Here is a 24,074-nt window from a genome sequence, read left to right as displayed (position 1 = left end):
TTCCGAGGTGGCTCTGTTGCTCTCTGGTTATGATTCCTTCTCTTTCTGCTAAAACAGTATTACAACCTCAATGGGAAGATGCCTCACGTAACGTACGAGTACACGATCCCACGGCCACCCGTGCTCAAGCCCGCGCCGCCTGTCGAAAGTCCGTTCTACTTCAGTATCCCCGAAACCAAGTACGAAGACAGCGCCAACAACTGGCATCGAGTCAAACTCCACCCAGGCCCTAACGGTGAGACATTGCTCCCCAATGAAACGGCCGTCAGAATTCCTTACAGCAACGACAATGAGATCGCAGGAACGGAACGTCACAGTAACATTAGCTTCACCTCTGACCTGGCGCTGGAGCAGGGGAACGTCACTCTTGCCGAATCAGATGATCAAGAGTGGGAGCTCTATCCTTCAAATAATCTGTCTGGCGTTTCCGACACTGAGTTTTACAAGTCACAAATTGAATTCTATTTGAACCGAGCGTTGGAGCAGTTCAGGAGGGAAGATTCAAACTCAGGTTCCAAGCTTCCTCAATTGGATATTTGTTTGTCTTTGTGTGTGAAAGTCTTTCTGCCCTCGGCTTTTCCTGGATTCCTGGATTTCCCAGAATTCCAGTATTAACCCTCATGTTATCCTCGGAATTCAGTAGCACGGCTCAGAACATTAGGAACAGAAAGCTGTTCAGCCCCTCGTGCCTATTCCGCCATTCAGTTAGATCATGGGTGATCTGTACCTCAACTCCATATACCTGCTGATGCTCCATATCCCTATACCCTTACCCAGAAGAGATCTATCGATCTCGGTGTTGAAAGTTTCACTATCTTACACCTTCACTTACCCACCACTCCCCACCCCAGCATTCTGCCACTTATCCGCTGTCCTTCCAAGGGTGACCACCACCTCCAATCATCCCCACCACCTCCAATCAACTCCACCACCTCCAATCATCCCCACCACCTCCAATCATTCCCCCAACTCCAATCATTCCCCCAACTCCAATTATCCCCACCACCTCCAATCATCCCCACCACCTCCAATCATCCCCACCACCTCCAATCATCCCCACCACCTCCAATCATCCCCACCACCTCCAATCATCCCCACCACCTCCAATCATCCCCACCACCTCCAATCATCCCCACCACCTCCAATCATCCCCACCACCTCCAATCATCCCCACCACCTCCAATCATCCCCACCACCTCCAGTCATCCCCACCACCTCCAATCATCCCCACCACCTCCAATCATCCCCACCACCTCCAATCATCCCCCCCACCTCCAATCATCCCCACCACCTCCAGTCATCCCCACCACCTCCAGTCATCCCCACCACCTCCAGTCATCCCCACCACCTCCAGTCATCCCCCCCACCTCCAATCATCCCCCCCACCTCCAATCATCCCCCCCACCTCCAATCATCCCCCCCACCTCCAATCATCCCCACCACCTCCCGCCTTCCATCCCAATCCACCCACATGTCCCTATCACCCTATCGACTCTCTTCTGTCCCATCATACCCCCATTGCCCCCATATCCTCCTTATCCCTCCAGTGTTATTCTCTTCTATAAACCCTGTGCACCTCCTGAGCCACCTGTCCCAGGGCTCCATTGACCTGATACCCCATACTCCCCACAGCAGCCTCCCACCTATCACTGCCTGCATTTCTCCAATCCTTTGCTCCCAACTGCCCTCAGCTCACTCCATGGCACTGCTGTCTTCACCAGGTAAGAAAAGAAAGACTTGTATTTATATAGCATCTTTCACGACCTCAGAATATCCCAAGGCATTTTACAGTGATGAAGTGCTTTTTGAAGAGTTGTCATTGTTGTAATGTAGGGAAACGCGGCAGCCAATGTGTGCACAGCGAGATTCCACTAACAGCAATGAGATAAATGACCAGATAATGAATAGTGTCATGGGATCCTTTACATCCACCTGACAGGGCAGGCAAGGCCTTGGTTTGAAGTCTCATCCAAAAGACAGCACCTCTGACAGTACAGCACTCCCTCAAAAGCCTGGGTTATGTGCTGAAGTCCTGTCATGGGGCATGAACCCGCAACCTTCTAAACTCAGAGTGAGAGAGTGCTGCCACTGAGCCATGGCTGATGCCTCGTAGCTGGAAAATCGTTCTTAATGGAGTTGGAACATTCCCAATAGATCATGGCTCTATACCCATTTTGAAAGCAGATTGCCCGTCTGCTGGCAAATACAAGAGCAGGTGGCGGGAAGGAGAGCAAACAGAAGCAGGACTGGGCACGGGCAGGCGAAGGGGCAAGGACGTGCAGGGGACAGTCGTTAAGAGTGAGCTGGATGGTGAGAGGAGATTGAACAGTGCCTGCTCCCCAGTTTAAGTGGGTTAGACGCGTTGGATGGATTGTACCGTTTGAGAGAGCTGGGCAGTGCGGGTAGATTGCACAGTTTGAGTTGGATGGATGGGATTGGCACGGCTGTGCAGTTTCACACCGAGCGTGTGGTGCGGTTTGAGTGGATTTAACATTGCCGCCAGGTTACACGGTTTGAGAGCGTTAGTTGGTGGCTCGACTCAGATGGAGGACCGAAGTGTGCCAAATTGGCTCCTCAGTGGATTCACTGAAGCTTACCCAATATCAAAATAATTGTAAAAGGTTAGGGTGCTCACGCTCTGGTGGACAAGGTGCCTGTGCGTATAGTTCCATTTCGGTATGTGTTTCTCCCGCTGACTGCACTGTGTGGCTGCACCAACGTATGGCGTTGTGAAGCGATGGATCGTAGGTTCATCATGTCCTATTCCTCTACGTGGAAGCGGGAGTCGGGTACCTTCTAATGGGGACGGGAAAATCAGAGCGAGAACCCTATGGCTATGCCTTTCGCCCCCCCCCCCCCCGTAAAGACTTGTTTCAGAGCCTGATGACCATATGGCCTGTCTGGTTTCTAAGCCACGGTTGGATAGATTTTTGTTAGGCAAGGGTATTAAGGGTTACGGAACCAAGGCGGGTAGATGGAGTTAAGATACAGATCAGCCACGGTCTAATAGAATGACGGAACAGGCTCGAGGGGCTGAATGGCCTACTCCTGCTCCTCTGCTCCTCCCTATGTCTGTTTTACTCCTGGAAGAGTTGAAGCATTTGGATAACCCACTGTATAAAGAACGTGATTCTAACCTCATGTTTCTTTCTCAGCTCTTCAGTCCAATGTGATAAGTCTGAGCCCAACACCGTGGAACACAACAAGCACTTTGCACCACCCCCGTTTCCACGGTAACTTTAGAAGCACTTCCCAGCAGAGCACGCTGAGAACGTTATGTAAGAACAGCTCTCTGAACGCAGCTCTACCCGTCCTGTGTACGGAGACGCAGGCCAACCTCTCGGCCAAGCTCAGGACTGAGAATGTCACCAGTTACTCAAAAACTGGACTCAGCAGCCAACAACTTGAAGAACCAAATCAGGGCAGCATACTTGAACAACTTCATCCGGGTTCGGAGCCCAACCTCAACACTGGAGCCGAGGAGAGATTTAGCTACAGCCTATTGACGGATTCAATTTACCCGCTTTCCAATTCCACCTCATTTCACCTCTTAAACTTAGTGAATAACCACAGGACGGAACCTGTTCAGTCACCGGACACTGAAAGGTAAGGTTCAACTATAACTTTTTTTTTGTTGAGTCAGGCCAGAATACAGTTCAATCCACTCCTATATAACAGCCCTAGCAGTAACCTCCAGATTCTGTAATGGAATACAAAGATTGAATTCCTCATTTCCCCCTCACACCAAGGTTATATCTGTGGAAAGCGACTGGCCAAGGTTGAACAGTAGACATGTGAGGATGGATTAGTATTCTCGACCCTGTCTTGATTACTTTAGAGAAATTATGCAGAACTTCCCATCAGCAGACCAAATAAGGAGGGTGTAATCGGTGTGAGGGTAGTTTGTACATGGCCGATGGTTGAATGCCCTTTTCTTGCTCCATCCTTTCTTAATTCTTATGGAAACAGAATCCAAGGAGGTAAAATGTGACAGCTGTGCTCTGGGGAGAAGTTGAGATGTTTCATACATGTCCTGTGAGCTTCCATGCATCAATTAATAGCTGTGTCCCACTCAATGGAAACAGGCCACCTTTTCCCATTGTGAGGGAATTCTATATCTATCCCATTAACATCATCCAGAACATGGTTTGTGAATTGAGTCTGGGCAGCTTCCATACCATTTAACAGAAATCTTCAGACTCATTAAAAATACTTTGTAATTATTGTAGTTTCTAGTAGGGTATTTTTTAGCAGAACACACAATGCAGGGAACAAAATAATTTGTGATGGAGACAACGGGTTGGCACACTGCTGTTTACCCCTGGGAGCTGGGTTTGATTGATGCCTCCCCCATTTGATGGGTGAAAGGATCCTCCTTGAAGTGAGTTTGGGGTAGTCTCAACCCAGTTTCTCCTGGATGTAAGCCCCTAATTTGGGGCTAAGTGGCCACAAGAAATGGAGGTGGATTGTTGGGGCAGTTTGATGGGAGCTTTAGTCTGCAGCTGACTGTGCTATACCTGACCTGGGAGTGCTCAGTACTGACGCTGTTGCCTGAAATGGGGAAAGTGTTCCACTTCGAAGCACTAATGTCCCTCAACTTGATGATCACAAAAAACTATTTGCAGTATTCAGCAGAACCCAATATCCAAAACTCACAGAGGAATAAATAACTATGTGAAAGATGGCAGCATACATCAAGTGCTTCCCCTTACAGGGACAATGGGGGTAATTTTGGCTTTGGGTGATCGTGGAAAATGGGTGATATTGCCCGGTCTACACTATTGGCCAAAGTCAAAATTACCCCCCCCCCGTAACACTGAAATCTCAGGGAAATGTGGCCTACCCGAACTGATTTATAAAACTAAATTGAATCAAACCAACAAAATATCCCATGAGGCGCCTAACAGTCACAAAGGCATCGAGGGATCCAACAGACACCGGACAGAAACATAGAAGTTTATAGCACAGAAGGAGGCCATTCGGCCCATTGGACCTGTGCCAGCTCTAATTCTATTGCCCTGCTCTTTGCCAGAACCCTGTATCTTCCTCTGCTTCAAATATTTATCCAATTTTCCGCTCCTTGTGGCAAAGCACTCCATTCTCTGACGAGGAGATTTCTCCTCACTCTCTTAGTCGTAATTTTAAATTGCTAACTTGTCGTCACTGACTCCTCAACCAGAGGCAGTAGCTTTCACTATTTACTTCATCAAAGCTATACACAATTATAATAACCTTTGTTAAATCTCCTCTTAGCCTTTTCTGCTCTAGTGGAAATAGTCTCAGTATCTCACGCCTCTCCTCATAACTGTAGTTTCTAATCCCTGGCATCATCCTGGTGAATCTACATTGTACGCTCTCCTTGGTTTTAATACCTTTCTTTAATGAGATGCCCAAAACTACTCACAATACTCTTAAGTGCAGCCTAATCAGTGTTTTGTATAAATTTATAATAACTTCTGTAGTTCTTTACTCTATGCATTTATCCATAAAAACATTTTTCTGACTTTATATGCCTGCATTTGCACTTTCAGGGAATTCTGTATTTGAACCTCTAGATCTCTCTGTTCATCTACACCCTTCAGGGTCTTTTCATTGAGTGTATGTTCCCATTCCTTGTTTTTCCTCTCAGAATGTATTACCTCACATTTATCCACATTAACTTGTATCTGCCACCTGTCTGTCCATATTACTAACCTGTCTATGTCTTCCTGAAATCTTTTAAAGTCCTCCTTGCTGTTTGCCAATCTCCTACTTTTGTGTCATCAGCAAACTTCAGGATTGTTCTTCCCTCCCGACATCCAAAACCAAATCATCCAACCAAAATGAGAACAAAAGTGGGCCCAGCTCTGGCCCCTGGGATACACCACTTCCAGCTCTTCTCCAGTCCGAGCGATACCCATTGACCCTATCTCCTTGCTTTCGTCCATCAACCAACTTTTGTCCATGCTGCCACATTTCCTCTTATACTAGATACCCAAATTTCTCTAATAAGCCTCTTAGACACCTTATTGCAAGGCATCCGAAAATCCATAAACACTACATCTACCCGATTCTCTTTAACTATCCCAATTTGGCACTTCTTCAAAGAAAATCTAATCAATTTGTCAAACACAACTTGCCTTCAACAAATCTGCGCTGGCTGGCCTTATTATCCCATGCATTGATGTTCAATATTGATGTTCAAGAGTTACCTGGGCACAGACAACAGCTTGGCACATGGGCAAGTCGTCAGAGGAATCCTTATTAAGGTGATCTTGCTCATTGCAGACCTATGTGCGGCAGACTTTGTCAGGCCCAGGAGCAGACTCTCCAGGAGGTTATCCGATCTGTTCACCTTGTACGCCTGCAAATAAACAGGATTGGGGAATTAGGTAACCACGACCTTTTAAGAGCAGCACCCTTGAGAAAATGAAACGGGGCCGACAGCCCATGACATTGCACAAGTTGCCACCACAAATGGGTCCTGTTTTAAGTAGGCCGGTGAGAGGAATTGTGGGAGTGGGCTATGTCACCACCATCTCCCACTCCTGCTGTCACATGGGTGTAGGGTTACCAACTCTGGTTCAACATAACCGTGGCAGTTTCATCACATCACCTCTCGCCTCCAAACACCCTGCCCAGTCAAACATCCCTTTTTTTCTCCATCTCTAATATTTTTATAACTAATGAATAAAAGCGTTCAAAGAAAATGAAAAAAAAACACTCGATTTTTTTTTTTGGGTGCCCCTATGATTTTTCTCCTGGGTTGCTCGCAGCAGTGTCCTGGAGATTCATCTTCAATTTTTGGAGACCACCGTGCTAAATGGGATAGATTCAGAACAGATCTAGCAGCTCAAAACTGGGCATCCATGAGGCCATCAGCAGCAGCAGAATTGTAGTCCAGCACAATCTGTAACCTCATGGCCCAGTATATTCCTCACTCTACCATTACCAACAAGTCAGGGGATCAACCCTGGTTCAATGATGAGTGTAGAAGAGCATGCCAGGAGCAGCACCAGGCGTACCTAAAGATGAGGTGCCAACCTGGTTAAGCTACAACTCAGGACTGCATGCATGCTAAACAGCGGAAGCAACATGCTATAGACAGAGCTAAGCAATTCCACAACCAACGGATCAGATCAAAGCTCTGCAGTCCTGCCACATCCAGTCGTGAATGGTGGTGGACAATTAAACAACCAACGGGAGGAGAAAGCTCTGTAAACATCCCCACCCTCAATGATGGCGGAGTCCAGCATGTGAGTGCAAAAGACAAGGCTGAAGCGTTTGCAACCATCTTCAGCCAGAAGTGCTGAGTGGACGATCCATCTCGGCCTCCTCCCGATATCCCCACCATCACAGAAGCCAGTCTTCAGCCAATTCAATTCACTTCACGTGATATCAAGAAACGGTTGAGTGCACTGGATACAGCTAAGGCTATGGGCCCCGACAACATCCCGGCTGTAGTGCTGAAGACTTGTGCTCCAGAACTAGCTGCGCCTCTAGCCAAACAGTTTCAGTACAGCTATAACACTGGCATCTACCCGACAATGTGGAAAATTGCAGGACAAATCCATTCCGGCCAATTACCGCCCCATCAGTCTACTCTCAATCATCAGCAAAGTGACGGAAGGTGACATCGACAGTGCTATCAAGCGGCACTTACTCACCAAAAACCTGCTCAATGATGCTCAGTTTGGGTTCTGCCAGGACCACTTGGCTCCAGGCCTCATTACAGCCTTGGTCCAAACATGGACAAAAGAGCTGAATTCCAGAGGTGAGGTGAGAGTGACTGCCCTTGACATCAAGGCAGCATTTGACAAAGTGTGGCACCAAGGAGCCCTAGTAAAATTGAAGTCAATGGGAATCAGGGGGAAAACTCTCCAGTGGCTGGAGTCATACCTAGCACAAAGGAAGATGGTAGTGGTTGTTGGAGGCCAATCATCTCAACCCCAGGACATTGCTGCAGGAATTCCTCAGGGCAGTGTCCAAGGCCCAACCATCTTCAGCTGCTTCATCAATGACCTTCCCTCCATCACAAGGTCAGAAATGGGGATGTTCGCTGATGTTTGCACAGTGTTCAGTTCTATTCGCAACCCTTCAAATAATGAAGCAGTCTGAGCCCGCATGCAGCAAGACCTGGACAACATCCAGGCTTGGGCTCATAAGTGGCAAGTAACATTCGTGCCAGATAAGTGCCAGGCAATGGCCATCTCCAACAAGAGAGAGTCTAACCACCTCCCCTTGACATTCAACGGCATTACCATTGCCAAATCCCCCACCATCAACATCCTGGGGGTCACCATTGACCAGAAACTTAACTGGACCAGCCATATAAATACTGTGGCTACAAGAGCAGGTCAGAGGCTGGGTATTCTGCGGCGAGTGACTCACCTCCTGACTCCCCAAAGCCTTTGCACCATCCACAAGGCACAAGTCAAGAGTGTGATGGAATACTTTCCACTTGCCTGGATGAGTGCAGCTCCAACAACACTCGAAGCTCGACACCATCCAGGACAAAGCAGCCCACTTGATTGGCACCCCATCCACCACCCTAAACATTCACTCCCTTCACCACCACAGTGGCTGCAGTGTGTACCATCCACAGGATGCACTGCAGCAACTCGCCAAGGCTTCTTCGACAGCACCTCCCAAACCCGCGACCTCTACCACCTAGAAGGACAAGAGCAGCAGGTACATGGGAACAACACCACCTGCACATTCCCCTCCAAGTCACACATCATCCCGACTTGGAAATATATCGCCGTTCCTTCATCGTCGCTGGGTCAAAATCCTGGAACTCCCTTCCTAACAGCACTGTGGGAGAACCTTCAGCACACGGACTGCAGCGGTTCAAGAAGGCGGCTCACCACCACCTTCTCAAGGGCAATTAGGATTGGGCAATAAATGCCGGCCTCGCCAGCGACGCCCACATCCCATGAACGAATTTTTAAAAAAAAGACTGCGGGTCAATCCTGGAGGGAGGGTTGGCGACCCTACGTGGGTACACTTCCCATCTTCGTCCCCTTAAATCCGAGGGCTGCAAACTCGAACACACCTGGCACATAACTGGTCTGGTCATTCAGTGCCAGGTCTGATTGATCCATGTGAAGCACCATGTCAGTCCTCCCTCTCTTCAGGCAAATCCTCCTAATACTGCAGGATTATTCTGGAGGGCAGGGATAACCTGCAGCACCTCTTCTGCACGACAAACTGCATCCTCAAACCATTCCCCCGCTATATAAAGGCAAGTTCGTTCCTTCTTCCTTTGACTGGTTGGTCCTGTCCGCCTGCCACGCGATCTGAAATCTCCTTTCCCTCCTTAATGTCCTCACACAGGTGATTGCCTCTCTGCTTCATGCCCACCTCTCCTGAAACTCCCTGGCTTCCACATATATATATATATATATATATATATATACACACACAGATGACACCGTCCCTTGACTCCACAACTACCTCTGTTGTCAGACTGTCTGTTTGACAACAAGCAGTGGATGAGTCAAACTTTCCTCCAACCGAACATCAGGAAGACAGAAGCCATTGTTTTCAGCTCACTGACCCAATCAGCCTCTTTGGTCACTCACTACATCTAAGATGCTATTTAAATGCACGTTGTTATTTAGAATGTTAAAGGGTATGGATAATGTGATGGGAGCAGGGTATTTAACTTAGACTGTGATCACAAAGCAAGAACACGCAAGTACAAATTTGGAAAGGCTGAAGTGAGACTAGTGATTGGAATTTTTTCCACTGCAGTGTATCGAAACTCTCTGACCCCATAATTACTTGTGATGAATATTTGGTTAATAGCAGGATTGAAGATTGCGGGAAGAAGTGTAGACACAGATAATCACTCGACGACTTAGATGGAACATTTAAGTTTCCAGTCTCGCTGGGACTGTAAGACTGTAATCTGTGGAATGCAACTGGTGAGGATTGACTAACATAGATTGACATCCTGGAGCTTCACTGTGTTAGCTTCATGGGGCTGAGGGAGTTTCCAACAGATTTACCTTCTTGGAAGTCTTGTAATTATTTATCTCTTTTGGTTGATTAATCTGGGAGAGAGAATGTACTGTCTGGGGGAATGCAGCCATATACGATCTGTTGGAAGGCAAGATCTCACCAGAGCAACTGGCCTTGTCTCTTTCCATACATTATAAGGTATACGAGCGAAGGAACTTGTATTTTCTAGCAGCTTTGACGACATCAGGATGTCCTAAAGTACTTGAGTAATGCAGGAATCGTGGCATCCAATTGCGCACAGCAAGGTCCCACATGCAGCAATGTGACGTTGGTTGAAGAATAAATATTGTCCAGGACACCGGTGAGAACTCCCCTGCTCCTCTTCGAGATAGTGCCGTGGGATGAATTAAGTCCAGCTGAGAGGGCAGAGACCTCGCTTTAACTTCTCAACTGAAAGAAGGCACCTCGGTACTGCATTAATGTGTCAGCCTGGATTATATGCTCAAGTTTCTGGAGACGGACTTGAACCCGCGACTTTATGGGCATGATTTTGACCCCGAGCCGGGAACGGGGAGGGGGTCAAATTGTGGATGGGAAACCCGGTAGGTCCTTACAATTTTGACGTAAGGACGTCGTTTATTTTTTTTTTGTCGGCTTGCAGTCCGACTGACCGGCCTGATTGACAGGCTGGTCTCAGTCGGATGGGGAGCAGCCAAGGAGAGGACGTGTTCAAGTAAGTCTGCAGGTAAGTTTTTGTTTGTATGGATGGCGGTGGGGGGGGTTCCGGGGGGGGCATGGTGGGCATGGGGGCACGGGAATGGGGGCCATGAGGGCATGGGCATGGATGGGCACGGGGCACCAGTCAGTCATGGGAGGAGGGATCGGGGGTCAGTCACGGGGGTGGGGTGTCGGGATTGGGGGTCATCGCGGGGGCCTGCGATCATTGTGGGGGGGGGGTCGGAGATCGGGGTGGGGGGGTCTGCGATCGTTGGGGGGTGTTGGAGATTGGGGGGGTCGGATCCGCGATCACGGGGGGTCGCTGCAGGTAGGCTTGTTGGGCCTGGGGGAGACACTCCTCTTCCTCCGGGCCCACAACCTGTTCCAGAAGGACACGTACCTGTTACTTTCGGGCCTTCTCACCTATTTTCACGTAGAGTAAAAAAGAATCCCAGCCCCTCGGGGTTGAAATTGGAAACGCTGGAAAAATGGAGGCCTGCAGCTTCCTTGAAAGGTTTTAATCACCAACCCGCCTCCTGGGAGCAAGTTGGTTGCCCGCCCCTCGTTCCGCCCTGGTGAGAACCGGAAGTTGGTGGGTTGTGGGCGGGTTGGGGGAGGGTCTGAAATAGTTGCGATTTTGAATGCACCCCCGCTCACAACCCACCCATCTTTCCTTTTTAAAATCGTGCCCTATGACTCAGAGATGAGAGTGCTACAAACTGAATCATGGCTGATACTTCAATGTGGGACAGGTTGACAGGCAAAACTTTGTGGCCTGTATACTTGGGCAAATAACCTAGTAAAAGTACTGTTTATAGTCTTAACCATGGCACTTTCCTTAAGCTTCTGCATCGGCTCCCAGGTCCATTAAAATATGTTAGGGAAGAGACAGTAGAGGCACTGTTACATATATATATAAATTAATTAGGAAAGAGAATAGTGCCAGAGGACTGGCGGACAGTTAATGTGATTCCTATATTTAAAAGGGGAGATAGAACAAGTCCAGGGAACTACACACCAGTTAGCTTAACGTCGGTGGTAGGAAAGATATTGGAATCCTTACTCAAAGATGTTATAGAAAAACATCTAGAAAACAAAAATATAATGAAGAATAATCAGCACGGATTTCAAATGGGAAAGTCATGCTTGACCAACCTTATTGAATTATTTGAAGAAGTAACAGGAAGAGTAGACAAGGGTAATGTAGTAGATGTAATATATTTAGATTTTCAAAAGGCCTTCTATAAGGTACCGCATAATAGACTCATGACTAAGGTCAGGGCATTTGTAGAGTCAGGGGACAAGTAGCAGAATGGATAGCAAGCTGGATACAAAACAGAAAACAGAGGTTAGGGGTTAAAGGTAGTTACTCAGACTGGCAAATGGTGGGAAGTGGTGTTCCATAGGGATCGTTGCCGGGACCACTGTTGTTCACAATTTATATAAACGATTTGGACTCGGGAATCAGAAGTACAATTTCAAAATTTGCGACGACACTAAATTGGGGGTGTAGTTAATACTGAGGAAGAACGTGACAAAATACAAGGCTAATAAACTTGCAGAATGGGCGTGTAATTGGCAAATGAATTAAAATATAGATAAGTGTGAGGTGATGCATTTTGGTAGGAAAAATAAAGAGGCCACATCCTGCTTGGATAATAAGAGTCTAGATAGGGTAGAGGAGCAAAGGGATCTAGGGGTACAGATACAGAAATCTCAAAGTAACTATGCACGTTAATAAGGCCATAAAAAGGCAAACCAAGCACTAGGGTTCCTTTCTAGAGGGATAGAATTGAAAAGCAGGGAAGCAACGTAGGAACTGGACAAGGCCATTTAGCCCTTCGAGCCTGTTCTTCCAGTCAATGAGATCATGGCTGATCTGTGACCTAACTCCACATACCCGCCATAACCCCATATCCCTTAATACCTTTGGTTAACAAAAATCTATCAATCTCAGATTTAAAATTAACAATTGAGCTAGCATCAACTGACATTTGCGGAAGAGAGTTCCAAACTTCGCGTGTAGAAGTGTTTCCTAACTTCACTCCTGAAAGTCCTGGCTCTAATTTTTAGGCCATGCCCCCCAGTCCTAGACTCCCCAACCAGCGGAAATAGTTTCTCCCCTGGCTACCCTATCAGTTCCCCTTAATATCTTGAAAACTTCGATCAAATCACCCCTTAATCTTCTAAATTCCAGGGAATACAGCCCTAGTTTGTGTAATCGCGCCTCGTAAGTTAACCCTTGGAGTCCAGGTATCATTCTAGTAAATCTACACTGCACTCCCTCCAAGGCCAATATATCCTTCCTAAGGTGCGGTGCCCAGATCTGAACACAGTACTCCAGGTGTGGTCTAATCCAGGCTTCGTATAGCTGTAGCATAACTTCGACCCCCTTGTATTCTAGCCCTCTAGATATAAAGGCCAGCATTCCATTCGCCTTTCTGATTATTTTTGTACCTGTCCGTGACATTTTAATGATCTATGTACATGGACCCCTAAGCCTCTTTGGACCTCCACTGTTTCGAACTTTTCACCATTTGCAAACATTAATCAAACCTCATCAAGTGCGATTGTTATAAGGATTGGGATTTGGAGAGAAACCTTGAGACAGGGACAGTTATAAGGTTTGGGATTTTGAGACAAATCAGGAGAGGGAGAGAGTTATAAGAGTCTGGACTTAGAGAGGGTAGTTTATTATAAAAGCAGCATATTATTTAAATGGAGAGAAACTGCAGAACTCTGAGGTACAGAGGGATCTAGGTGTCCTAGTACATGAATCATAAAAAGTTAGTATGCAAGTACAGCAAGTGATTAGGAAGGCAAATTGAATGTTGTCATTTATTGCAAGGTGGATGGAATATTAAAGTAAAGATGTTTTGCTACAGTTGTACAGGGCATTGGTGAGACCACGTCTAGAATACTGTGTGCAGTTTTGGTCTCCTTATTTAAGAAAGGACATAATCGCTTTGGAGGCAGTTCAGAGAAGGTTCGCTCGATTCCTGGGATGAGGGGGTTATCTTTTGAGGAAAGGTTGAACAAGTTGGGCCTGTATACACTGGAGCCTAGAAGAATGAGAGGTGATCTTATTGAAACATATAAGATCCTGAGGAGACTTGCAGGGGTAGATGCTGAGAGGATGTTTCCCTTTGTGGGAGAGACTAGAACTAGGGGACACAGTTTAAAAATAAGGAGTCTCCCATTTAAGACGGAGATGAGGAGAAATTTTTTCTCTGAGAGTCGTGAGTCTGTGGAACTCTCTTCCCCAGAGAGCGGTGGAGGCAGGGTCAGTGAATATTTTTAAGGCTGAGTTAGATAGATTCCTGATTAACAAGGGAGTCAAAGGTTATAGTAGATCGATGGGAAAGTAGGGTTGAGGTCACAATCAGATCAGCCATGATCTTATCAAATTTGCAGGGCAGGCTCGAGGGGCCGAATGGCCTACTCCTGCTCTCAATTCATATGTTCGTATTTAGAAAGTACTCTGATCTATCCTTTTTATGTCCAAAGTGGATGACCTCACACTTGCCTACATTGAAATCCATTTGCCACAGTTTTGCCCATTCACTTAATATATTAATATCGCTCTGTAATTTCATGCTTCCACCTACACTACTTACAATGCTGCCTATCTTTGTGTCATCAGCAAATTTGGATATGTGGCTCTCTATCCCGACATCTAAGTCATTAACAAATACAGTGAATAGTTGAGACCCCAACACAGATCCCTGTGGGACACCACTAATCACATCCTGCCAATTTGAGTACCTGCCCATTATCCCTACTCTCTGTCTCCTGCCGCTCAGCCAATTTCCTAACCAGGTCAATAATTTACCCTCAATTCCATGAGCTTCAACTTTTACTAACAGTCTCTTATGAGGGACTTTATCGAATGCCTTCTGGAAGTCCATATAAACAACATCCATAGACATTCCCCTGTCCACTACTTTAGTCACCTCACTTATAGAACCTTGGTTAGACCACACTTGGAGTATTGTGCACAGTTCTGGTCTCCATATTATAAAAAGGATATAGAGAAGGCTGAGGGATGACCTGATAGAGGTCTTTAAGATAATGATAGGGTTTGATAGGGTAGACGTAGAGAAAATGTTTCCACTTGTGGGGGAATCCAAAACTAGAGGTCATCAATATAAGATAGTCACTAATAAATCCAATAGGGAATTTAAGAAAAACTTCTTAACCCAGAGAGTGATTAGAATGTTGAACTTGCTACCACATGGAATAGTTGAGGCGAATAGCAAAGATACATTTAAGGGGAAGCTAGATAAACACATGAGAGAGAAAGGAATAGAAGGATATGTTGATAGGGTTAGATGAAGTAGGTTGCGTCTATTTACAGCACTGTGTTGGAAATAAGGTAATTTGTTATTGTCACCGACAGGAAGTGGGAGGACAATACTCAGCCAACCCTTGTCTGGAATGTGTAATTTGATCCAGTCATTGTTAGGCAGGCTAGAGTTCAGACAGGCACAGCGCTGACACTACAGATTTCAGAGAACAGACAATGCTAATACTACCAAGTTCAGATAGGAAAGGGTGAGGCCATGGAGGGATTTCAACATGAGGATGAGAATTTTAAAATCAAGGTGTTGGTGGACCGGGAGCCAATGTATGTCAGCGAGCACAGGGGTGATGGGTGAACGAGACTTGCTGCGAGTTAGGATACGTGCAACAGAGTTTTGGATGAGCTCAAATTTATTGAGGGTGGAGGATGGGAGGCTGGCCAGAAAATCACTAGAATAGTCACTAGAATAGTCGAGTCTGGAGGTATCAAAGGCATGGACGAGGGTTTTATCAGCAGATGGACTGAGGCAGGAGCTGAGACAGGTAATGTTGTAGAGGTGGAAGTAGGTGGTCTTTATGATGGAGAGGATGCGGGGTTGAAAGCTCAGCTCAGGTCAATTCAGATGCCAAGTTTGCAAACAGTCTGTTTCAGCCTGAGACAGTGATCAGGGAGGGCGGTGGAATGAGTAGCGAGAGAACGGAGTTTGTGGCGGGGGCCGAAGACAATGCCTGTGGTCTTCCCAATGTTTAATTTGAGGAATTTGCAGACTGAAGACTGGATGTTGGACAAGCAGTCTGACAATAGTGAGGCAGTGGAGGGGTCGAGAGAGGTGGTGGTGGTGAGGTAGAGCTGGGTGTCATCAGTATATATGAGGAACCTGACAGCATGTTTTCAGATGATGTCGCCAAGGGGCAGCATGTAGATGAGAATAGGATGGGACCAAGGATAGGTCAATGGGGGACTCCGCAGGAGCAGGAAAAGAAGCCATTGCAGGAGATTCTCTGGCTAGGACTGGATAGGTAATAGTGGAATAAAGCAAGGGCATTCCCACTCAGCTGGACAACGGAGGAGAAGTGTTGGAGGAGGATGGTGTGGTTAATCGTGTTTAAAAATTACTGAAATAAAGATGCGGAGGGATAGTGCACCACAATCACAGAGGATCTCACTATTGACTTTGATTGATTTGGCCAAAACCTGATCGAAGAGGTTCAAGCATGAAATTGCGGGCAGACAGGTACGGAGCCAATGGACAGCATGTCTTCTACTCCACAGCTGCAGATAACGCTGTTGGGCATTGCACGGTGCCTCCTCTTCACTCCTACAGCTGCTCTACCAGTTTGGTTATGTGTATCTATAAATGCTGTTCATACTCCTTCCATTGCTCCTTCTCGTCTCATTCAAAAAAAAATCACAAGATAACTATGGATGAGCAAGGCCATTTGGCTCGCCTTGAATCAAGTGTTGGTCCCTCTCTGTGTGAAGAATAATTTCTTGATCTCATTCCTACATTTGAACCTATGTTGCTTTCTCCTACACGAGCGATCCTTGTGGCTTTTCTCTGCACTGGTCACAGCACATCAGTAGCCTCAGCGACCAGCACTGCACAAGGGAGCCAAGGTGTTCCCTGAGCAGCAGACTGTTCACAACTTCCTCTGACATTAAGGCCTGGACTTTCCTTATGAAAACCACCCACTTCTGGAGGGTGGTCTGGCAAGTGTAGTGAGGCAGGACGCCTCAGCCAAAACTCTGCACCAGAGTTGGCCACCTCGATTTCTGCAATGGTTTCCCTCCCATGACCTCTGCTGGCCCTGATCATTGTGCTGGCAGCGCACCCACCGGAATCAAATGAACAGGGCGGGACCGCGCCCGGACGAACAGGGCGGGACCGCGCCCGGACGAACAGGGCGGGACCGCGCCCGGACGAACAGGGCGGGACCGCGCCCGGACGAACAGGGCGGGACCGCGCCCGGACGAACAGGGCGGGACCGCGCCCGGACGAACAGGGCGGGACCGCGCCCGGACGAACAGGGCGGGACCGTGCCTAAGTGCAAGCACACAGGGGTGCGATTCTGGAGCACGGATTTGACCGGGAGTCACGTCTACTATGTTGAAACTGTATTTTCTGACCAGTCAAGGCTACTTTGTAAGACTGCCGTCTATGGAGGCAGTAATCCCGTTGCCAGTACAGAAGTGACAACAGCCCTTACCTCCTCCTCCTCATGTTTGGCTGCATTGATCTCCTGGACTGCCAGTCACCAGGGGCTTCCGCACTTCATGTCCTGCCTGCCTCATTGCATTGCAGATGTGAGTTCTGGACTCCTCCAATTGACCTGTCATCAGCACCGTGAGAGGAGAGACTGTCTCCACTGCCTGCAGGGGAGAGCAATGCTCCTGAATCATTGATCTTTAACAGCCCGGACCCCTGAGACCTCGGTCTTGGAATCCTCAGCCCAGGGCTCTTGCTTATGTCACCTCTGGGGAGAGACAGATGTTTCCTCAAATTTGCCTCCCAGCTCCTCCTGTTCATTGCTGCTCTGGGACCCACCCAGTAATATCTGCTCTGTGTCAGTAATACCACCTCCCTGTATCTCTTGAGCTGTTGCTTGAGTAAACAAGATGCCATGACAGGATGGGTGGATCAGGTGCAAGATGGATCCTTCTGGAGGCACCAGGCTGCTTAGATGCTTCTTTCTCTGAGCATTCAGCGCCTTTGAGGGATACAAAGGACAACCAACTGACTTATGCATCGTAAGGTTGTGATGCTCTTCAGTATCGCAGTGTTTCCCTGCACCTTGTCGAGGTTCTGCCTGCTGCCATTGTAAAGGCTTTACTGTGATTCTCACAGAATTTTGGCCCTTACATCGTTGAAGTGTCAGGCACCAAGATACCAAGAGAACTCAGTGAGGAGTCACAAAACTAGTTCTGTGGCCAGGCAGAGGAGCAGCTACTCCCCTGGTTTAGGGCTGACCAAACGGACAATCAGGTGAATGAAGTAGCTATGAGAACTGGCCAGTCAGGCAAGCCAGGCCCCACTCTATAAGAGGGCTGCATGGCACCAATTTGTGCCAGTTGCCGTCAACCTGGAGTCGGGCATGGAACACAATCGGCATGATCTGTACAAACTCCCACAAAACTCCTGTCTGTTGGAGGAGTGAGGCCTTCACATTGAGCAGCGTCCCATCTCGCTTTGACTCTGAAAACAATCCACACCAGGCCAACCCAGCAATTGGCTTGTGGGCCCCTTCAAATATGTGACCCTATGAACGGGCACTGTAAGATCATGTGGGGGACTGTAGCCGTTTCTCTGTGAGGCTGAATTTGACAAACCCACAGCACTGACTATTTCCATAATTTGAGCTGCAAGGTTGGTTTAGTGAGGGCACATTTCATTCAACGAGAACGGGTGAGGGTGACGTCATTAGAAGTGAGGTCACTAGCGGAGCCGTGGCTTTTTATTGTGCGCTGAGTGATGTCATCGGGTGGCGAGGCACATGCGCAGGAGGGGTCACGGGTCGATCGGAAACCGGAAGTACTCACACTGTCACTAATCACCCTCGTCAAACTAAATATTGTGGGAGAGAGATGTGGTGAGTAATGGGGCATTATGTGCGGGCCATGGATTGTGTTCAGGTTTACTGGGTAGAAGGCGGAGGTGGGTCACCTTTTACATTACAAAGTGAATAGTGACACTGCGTCCTAACTTCCAGATTTCGGGCCGTCCGATAACATCATTTGCAGTGAATGTTGGGGCTTTCCAAGAAATCAACTCGCTGCTGTTTGTCCTCAAGAGGTCTAACGGAGGGGTGGGGGGAAGAACGTCATCCATCAACCCATCTGGACCATGTTCTCCCTCTATCTCCCACCCCTTACACCTGGATCACGTTCTCTCCCGCCTCCCGCCCACCCCCCCACCCCATGCTCCTACTTCCCTCCACACCACCCCCCCATCTTACTGCTTCTTACCCCCACCCCCCCACTTCTCCCGCACTCTGCTGTCCTCCCCCGTATGGCTCCCTACGTCGGCTGCATGTTTGGTACTTGGCCATGGGGCTCTGGGCCGCGCTCGTGGTGAACGGCAGTGAGGAGGGGCCAGCGCAGTGCGCATGAGCCTCAGCGAAAGAGGAAGTTCTCTTTCCCTGGCAGTAGTCATAGCGGATGACATGGGAGGGAGGAGGATTGTGTGGAGCATAAACACCGGCACAGAGCAGAATGGCTTGTTTCTGCGCTGTAAATTCAATGTAATTCTCTGTCCTGTGCCTGTTGTGTACAGGATTGACATTGCCTGCACCGCAGCCTACTGGGGAGGGTGATAAAGTGTCAAGTCTTCATCAGTAGCACCTCCACTAAGCCTGCCCTCCATGACTTGCCCACAGGCACACTTTTTGAACATTATTAGTGTGGGTGAAATTATTAACTCACCATGCCTGAAACCACACTTTGGAAGTCCAATCACTACGGTATAAAAATGATCTAAGGTTTTTCTTGGATTGGTTGGTGATTTGCTTCGATGATTTCCAGCCATGTGCCAGAGCTCTGTTGACCGGCTGCCTGGGTTGCTTCAGTACAGGACCGAGGCTGTGGTTTCAGGGTTACTGATTTCACACTGACAGGTGGATCTGCCTTCACCCAGGTAGGGATGGAGAATCACCCTTGGGCTGCTCTCAGACACCTCTCAGTAGCTCTGGAGCAGGTCCTGGCAGAGACTCTCTCCCTCTGCCTTGGCTGGGTTTACTGTACAGCATTCGGGATCGAGCCCCGGCCTACGGAAGCCGTCCCCGTTCCCCCGGCCATGGAACCCATCCCCCGCCCATGGATCTCGCCCCCGGCCCCCGACCCCCGCCCATGGAGCATTCCCCCGCCCACGAGCCCATCCTGGATCTGTGTCCCTAACTTATGGGATGAGTGGAGAAAATTGGAAAAATACAGTAAAAACAGAAAATCCTCCAACTTTTCCCTGTTTATGTCTGAAGGAAACAAAGTTAACAAAACACAGCTAGTGGGACCGGGTTGTTATGCAGACTTTAAAAGGAAGGACCAGTCCATTCATGTGGTTTCTTTGATCCCAGAAACCCCAGCTCAAAACTGGGCATCCATGAGGCGCTGTGGGCCATCAGCAGCAGCAGAATTGTATTCCAGCACAATCTGTAACCTCATGGCCCAGTATATTCCTCACTCTACCATTACCAACAAGCCAGGGGATCAACCCTGGTTCAATGAGGAGTGTAGAAGAGCATGCCAGGAGCAGCACCAGGCGTACCTAAAAATGAGGTGCCAACCTGGTGAAGCTACAACTCAGGACTACATGCATGCTAAACAGCGGAAGCAACATGCTATAGACAGAGCTAAGCGATTCCACAACCAACGGATCAGATCAAAGCTCTGCAGTCCTGCCACATCCAGTCGTGAATGGTGGTGGACAATTAAACAACTAACGGGAGGAGGAGGCTCTGCAAACATCCCCATTCTCAATGATGGCGGAGTCCAGCACGTGAGTGCAAAAGACAAGGCTGAAGCGTTTGCAACCATCTTCAGCCAGAAGTGCCGAGTGGATGATCCATCTCAGCCTCCTCCCGATATCCCCACCATCACGGAAGCCAGTCTTCGGCCAATTCGATTCACTCCACGTGATATCAAGAAACGGCTGAGTGCACTGGATACAACAAAGGCTATGGGCCCCGACAACATCCCAGCTGCAGTGCTGAAGACTTGTGCTCCAGAACTAGCTGCGCCTCTAGCCAAGCTGCAACACTGGCATCTACCCGACAATGTGGAAAATTGCCCAGGTATGTCCTGTCCACAAAAAGCAGGACAAATCCAATCCGGCCAATTACTGCCCCATCAGTCTGCTCTCAATCATCAGCAAAGTGATGGAAGGTGTCGTCGACAGTGCTATCAAGCGGCACTTACTCACCAATAACCTGCTCACCGATGCTCAGTTTGGGTTCCGCCAGGACCACTCGGCTCCAGACCTCATTACAGCCTTGGTCCAAACATGGACAAAAGAGCTGAATTCCAGAGGTGAGGTGAGAGTGACTGCCCTTGACATCAAGGCAGCATTTGACCGAGTGTGGCACCAAGGAGCCCTAGTAAAATTGAAGTCAATGGGAATCAGGGGGAAAACTCTCCAGTGGCTGGAGTCATACCTAGCACAAAGGAAGATGGTAGTGGTTGTTGGAGGCCAATCATCTCAGCCCCAGGGCATTGCTGCAGGAGTTCCTCAGGGCAGTGTCCTAGGCCCAACCATCTTCAGCTACTTCATCAATGACCTTCCCTCCATCATAAGGTCAGAAATGGGGATGTTCGCTGATGACTGCACAGTGTTCAGTTCCATTCGCAACCCCTCAGATAATGAATCAGTCCGAGCCTGCATGCAGCAAGACCTGGACAACATCCAGGCTTGGGCTGATAAGTGGCAAGTAACATTCGCGCCAGATAAGTGCCAGGCAATGACCATCTCTAACAAGAGAGAGTCTAACCACCTCCCCTTGACATTCAACGGCATTACCATCGCCGAATCCCCCACCATCAACATCCTGGGGGTCACCATTGACCAGAAACTTAACTGGACCAGCCATATAAATACTGTGGCTACGAGAGCAGGTCAGAGGCTGGGTATTCTGCGGCGAGTGACTCACCTCCTGACTCCCCAAAGCCTTTCCACCATCTACAAGGCACAAGTCAGGAGTGTGATGGAATACTCTCCACTTGCCTGGATGAGTGCAGCTCCAACAACACTCAAGAAGCTCGACACCATCCAAGATAAAGCAGCCTGCTTGATTGGCACCCCATCCACCACCCTAAACATTCACTCCCTTCACCACCGGCGCACTGTGGCTGCAGTGTGTACCATCCACAGGATGCACCGCAGCAACTCGCCAAGGCTTCTTCAACAGCACCTCCCAAACCCGCGACCTCTATCACCTAGAAGGACAAGAGCAGCAGGCGCTTGGGAACAACACCACCTGCACGTTCCCCTCCAAGTCACACGCCATCCCAACTTGGAAATATATCGCCGTTCCTTCATCGTCGCTGGGTCAAAATCCTGGAACTCCGTTCCTAACAGCACTGTGGGAGAACCGTCACCACACGGACTGCAGCGGTTCAAGAAGGTGGCTCACCACCACCTTCTCAAGGGCAATTAGGGATGGGCAATAAATGCCGGCCTTGCCAGTGACGCCCACATCCCGTGAACAAATAAAAAAAAAAGAACATACCATGTGCTGATATGCACAGATCTACAAGGGAGATTTGGTGATCGCAGACCTTCCTCCCTCTGTGCATCTCACTCTCCGAGTGGTCACCCCTCGTCGAAGTCTCACTCTCTGAGTGGTCACCCCCTTCACCGTCTCACTCTCTGAGTGGTCACCCCCTTCACCGTCTCACTCTCTGAGTGGTCACCCCCTTCACCGTCTCACTCTCTGAGTGGTCACCCCCTTCACCGTCTCACTCTCTGAGTGGTCACCCCCTTCACCGTCTCACTCTCTGAGTGGTCACCCCCTTCACCGTCTCACTCTCTGAGTGGTCACCCCCTTCACCGTCTCACTCTCTGAGTGGTCACCCCCTTCACCGTCTCACTCTCTGAGTGGTCACTCCCCTCATCAATGTCTCACTCTCCGAGTGGTCACTCCTCGTTGAAGTCTCGCTCTCCGAGTGGTCACTCCTCATTGAAGTCTCGCTCTCCGAGTGGTCACTCCCCTCGTTGAAGTCTCGCTCTCCGAGTGGTCACTTCTCGTTGAAGTTTCGCTCTCCGAGTGGTCACTCCCCTCGTTGAAGTCTCGCTCTCCGAGTGGTCACTCCTCGTTGAAGTCTCGCTCTCCGAGTGGTCACTCCTCGTTGAAGTCTCACTCTCCGAGTGGTCACTCCTCGTTGAAGTCTCGCTCTCCGAGTGGTCACTCCTCGTTGAAATCTCGCTCTCCGAGTAGTCACGCCCCTCGTCGAAGTCTCGCTCTCCGAGTGGTCACTCCTCGTCGATGTCTCGCTCTCCGAGTGGTCACTCCCCTTTACAGTATCACTCTCTGAGTGGTCACTCCCCTCGCCGTCTCACTCTCCGAGTGATCACTCCCCTCGCCGTCTCACTCTCCGAGTGGTCACTCCCCTCGCCGTCTCACTCTCCGAGTGGTCACTCTCTTTCCGAGTGGTCACTCCGCCTCACTGGATCAGTTGGTAGATGCAACGACCCCTGTTGGAAAGTCTAGCGAGGATAAGATTGGTCTTGGATCTAACGTCTCCCCCTCCCTGGTCAGACAGCCTGCTAGGCTCTCACAGGACAATTGGCCACATAGGTGAGGTGCTGGCGGGATGCCAACATCCGTGGATCTGACCCCCAGCAAAGGCAGCACCTTTGGGAGAGGAAAAACTGGAAGGGAGAGTGGGTGGTGGTGAAGAGCTACTTCAGCTCTTAGGGTGAAGGTGCAGCCCGTGAAACATCAAGAGTCGGGAGGGGAAAACGGATCGGCAACCCGATTTAAACTCCTCCATTGGAGGGGAGAGTCGGAGGATGTGAAACGGACTGTCGATTCACTAGCGCCCTTTATGAACAACAGTCCAAGATGGATTTCACCCTCTTGATTTTTAATGATCCATGGACCTGCATCAGTCAGAATTACTAACCAACAGTCAGGACAGAGCAAAAACTGCCTGCAGGCAACTCGCCCTGTTTATCTTCACAATAAAACCCATCTCTCCTTTGCCAGAAAGTTTCACAGCAGTCGGGCCGGTCTTTGTTATGAAGTTGCAACAAAGGGGTTCTTATGATGCTCTCAACCGCAAAAAGGGCGGTGCCTGACCCGGGATGGTGCCTGACCTGGGACCGGTGCCTGACCCGGGACCGGTGCCTGACCCGGGACCGGTGCCTGACCCGGGACCGGTGCCTGACCCGGGATGGTGCCTGACCCTGGGCGGTGCCTGACCCGGGACCGGTGCCTGACCCGGGATGGTGCCTGACCCTGGGCGGTGCCTGACCCGGGACCGGTGCCTGACCCGGGATGGTGCCTGACCCTGGGCGGTGCCTGACCCGGGACCGGTGCCTGACCCGGGACCGGTGCCTGACCCGGGACCGGTGCCTGACCCGGGACCGGTGCCTGACCCGGGATGGTGCCTGACCCTGGGC

General features: G+C 49.2%; 1 protein-coding gene across 1 annotated transcript in view; it reads left to right on the top strand.

Annotated features, from left to right (window-relative positions):
* LOC137324929 (ADAMTS-like protein 2) overlaps positions 1-24,074 on the top strand; it is a 330,648-nt gene that overhangs the window by 77,916 nt on the left and 228,658 nt on the right. The window contains exons 10-11 of the mRNA XM_067989619.1: positions 58-235; positions 3,156-3,606. Of these exons, the coding sequence (XP_067845720.1) occupies positions 58-235; positions 3,156-3,606 (629 nt within the window). The remainder of the gene's footprint in view (positions 1-57; positions 236-3,155; positions 3,607-24,074) is intronic.

This window comes from Heptranchias perlo, chromosome 9, assembly GCF_035084215.1.
Source record: "Heptranchias perlo isolate sHepPer1 chromosome 9, sHepPer1.hap1, whole genome shotgun sequence".
In the NCBI taxonomy this organism is placed as follows: Eukaryota; Metazoa; Chordata; class Chondrichthyes; order Hexanchiformes; family Hexanchidae; genus Heptranchias; species Heptranchias perlo.
This window is presented reverse-complemented; position numbering and strand designations above follow the sequence as displayed.